The sequence below is a fragment of the Petaurus breviceps genome, unplaced genomic scaffold (assembly GCF_028583685.1).
Source record: "Petaurus breviceps papuanus isolate PSGF00001 unplaced genomic scaffold, PetGlider_PUasm1.0 89358, whole genome shotgun sequence".
In the NCBI taxonomy this organism is placed as follows: domain Eukaryota; kingdom Metazoa; phylum Chordata; class Mammalia; order Diprotodontia; family Petauridae; genus Petaurus; species Petaurus breviceps.
Genome location: NW_027187043.1, coordinates 10,393 through 12,803, shown reverse-complemented (window position 1 = coordinate 12,803; position 2,411 = coordinate 10,393). Strand labels below are relative to the sequence as shown.

General features: G+C 52.6%; 1 protein-coding gene across 1 annotated transcript; it reads right to left on the bottom strand.

The window, feature by feature from the left end:
- Window positions 1–8: 8 nt before the first annotated feature.
- On the bottom strand, window positions 9–2,170 carry LOC138176451 (protocadherin alpha-8-like; the record flags this gene model as incomplete). The annotated part of the gene is made up of 1 exon (XM_069107236.1): window positions 9–2,170. A coding segment is annotated over exon 1 (2,036 nt), but the record flags the coding sequence as incomplete, so codon positions are not given.
- Window positions 2,171–2,411: the final 241 nt, after the last annotated feature.

The window sequence follows — 2,411 nt, the reverse complement described above, 5'->3', positions numbered from 1 at the left end:
AAAAAGGCTTTGAAGTCTGTCCGTTCTCCACCATTGAGACACACACAGTGGCTGTGGTGGACAGCGCTGGCTCTCCATGATCTTTCACCAGCACCAGCAGCGTCTGCCTCGACCCGTCAGATTCCTCCAGAGCCCGTGTTAGGCTGATCTCACCAGTGTACAGCCCCACTCGAAACGGGCCACGACCAACGCCCGACTCAGGCTGCAACTCATAAGACAGCCACGCATTGTAACCAGAATCCGCGTCAACTGCCCGGATCTTGGCCACCACGTGACCCGCTGTCATCGACTGGGACACCAGCTCCGTTACTGGGACCCCACCTGCTCCGGACCCCGAGTGAGGGGGCAGAACCACGGGAGAGTTGTCGTTTTCGTCCAGAACAAACACTTGCAGGCTCACGTTGCTGCCCAGAGGAGGGAAGCCTGCGTCCCGGGCGCTCACCTGGAACTGCAGCAGCTCCAGCTCCTCGTGGTCCAAGGGCTGCAGGGCGTACACTTTCCCGTTCTCCGAGTGCACCGACACGTAGCTCGAGAGCGGACGCTCCCCAACCCGCCGCTCCACCAGTGAATAAGACACGAGCGCGTTCTCTTGCGCATCCGGGTCAGACGCCGACACTGTGAAGATGTGACTGCCTGGTGGGTTGTTCTCCTTCACAAACACTGTGTACACAGGCTGCTCGAAGGCCGGCGCGTTATCGTTCACGTCTCCGATGGCCACAGACACGCTGGCAGTGGCCCAAAGCGCCGGTTTCCCGCCGTCCCTCGCAGTTACCACAAGCTCATAGGCCGGCACTCTCTCGCGGTCCACAGAACCGTCCAGCACCAGTGAGTAGTAATTTCGGAAGGTGGACACCAGCGAAAAGGGCCCAGGGGGTGACAGTGAGCAAGTCACCTGTCCGTTGGCGCCAGAGTCTCGGTCAGACACCCGGATTGAGGCAATGACCGTCCCTGGAGGGGCATCCTCTCTGACTGGCAGTGACAACGACGTCACTACGATATTGGGGATGTTATCGTTGGCGTCCAGGACGTCCACCAGGACCGTGCAATGACCAGTCATTAAGGGAGTCCCTTTGTCTGTAGCATCAACTCGAATTTCATAAGAATTAACATCTTCAAAATCCAGATGTCCTTGAATTGAAATTTCTCCTGTATCAGGATTTATATGAAACTTCTCTTTAATCACAGGTGGAGAGAGACTGTTGAAAGAGTATAAAATCTCCCTATTGATGCCCTCGTCCGCATCGGAGGCATTCAGCCTGATCACTAAGGTCCCACTGGCTGCATTTTCTCGTATCTTCACTTCGTATTCGGATCGTTCAAAAGTGGGGGCGTTATCATTCACATCCAGGACTGTGATGAACAGCTGCAGTGTGCCCGTGAGCTCAGGCTTGCCCCCGTCTGTGGCTGTCAGTATTAAGCGATACTCAGGAACTTCCTCTCTGTCTAGAGGTTTTTTAAGCACTAGTTCAACCAATTTACTTTGGTCATTCTTTGTTCTTACTTCTAGAATAAAGTAATCATTGGTGCTGAGCCTATAAGTAAGCAAGGCATTAGAGCCAATATCTGGGTCAGAGGCTCCCTCTAGAGGAAACCTGGAGTCCGGTAATCTAGATTCATAAAGAAACAGTTTTTGTTCCTTCACTGGGAACGAGGGTGGATTGTCATTAATATCCTTGATCTCCACCTCCACATGGAAAACCTGCAGCGGTTTGTCCACGATCACCTCCAGGTGGATGCTACAAACAGGGCTGCGGCCGCACAGCTCCTCTCGGTCGATCCGAGAATTCACAAACAAAATGCCGTTCTGCAGATTGACCTCCAGGTAGTCCCTGCGACCTTTGGACACTACCCGGAACAGCCTCGACACCAGCTCCCCGACCTCCAGACCCAGGTCCTGCGCGATTCGCCCCACGAACGTACCGTGTTTCGCTTCTTCCTGCACCGAGTAATGAACCTGGCCGCTCCCCACCTGCCAGGCTGTGTGGAGCAGAAATGAGAGCAGCACCTGCTGGGCTCCCAAGACGCCTCCCCAGGAAAACACCATCGCAAACACCCTTCGCTTTATTCCAAAGGGTAGCTTAGATATTGGAATAAGGATAAAGATGGGCGTCCGTTTCCTCCTGTCTTATTCTGCTGCATGCGCCATTGCTTTGCACCATTTAACAGCAAAACGGAGCCTCTTTCCAAGACCCAAAAGACAATGTTTAACGATATTCCGTGGTGGACAGCGACATCATGTGGCACCAAAGTGTAAGTCACATATTTTCTTCATGGTGTGGAAAAGCAACTCCTATGTTGCCCAGCATTTAATAGTTCCATAAACTTTTTTTTCATTTCTTGAGTTTTGCGAGCTCCTGCAGCAGAGAACCGCAATTTTCTCCATTAAAAAAAAGGATATTTGCGTTGTGACT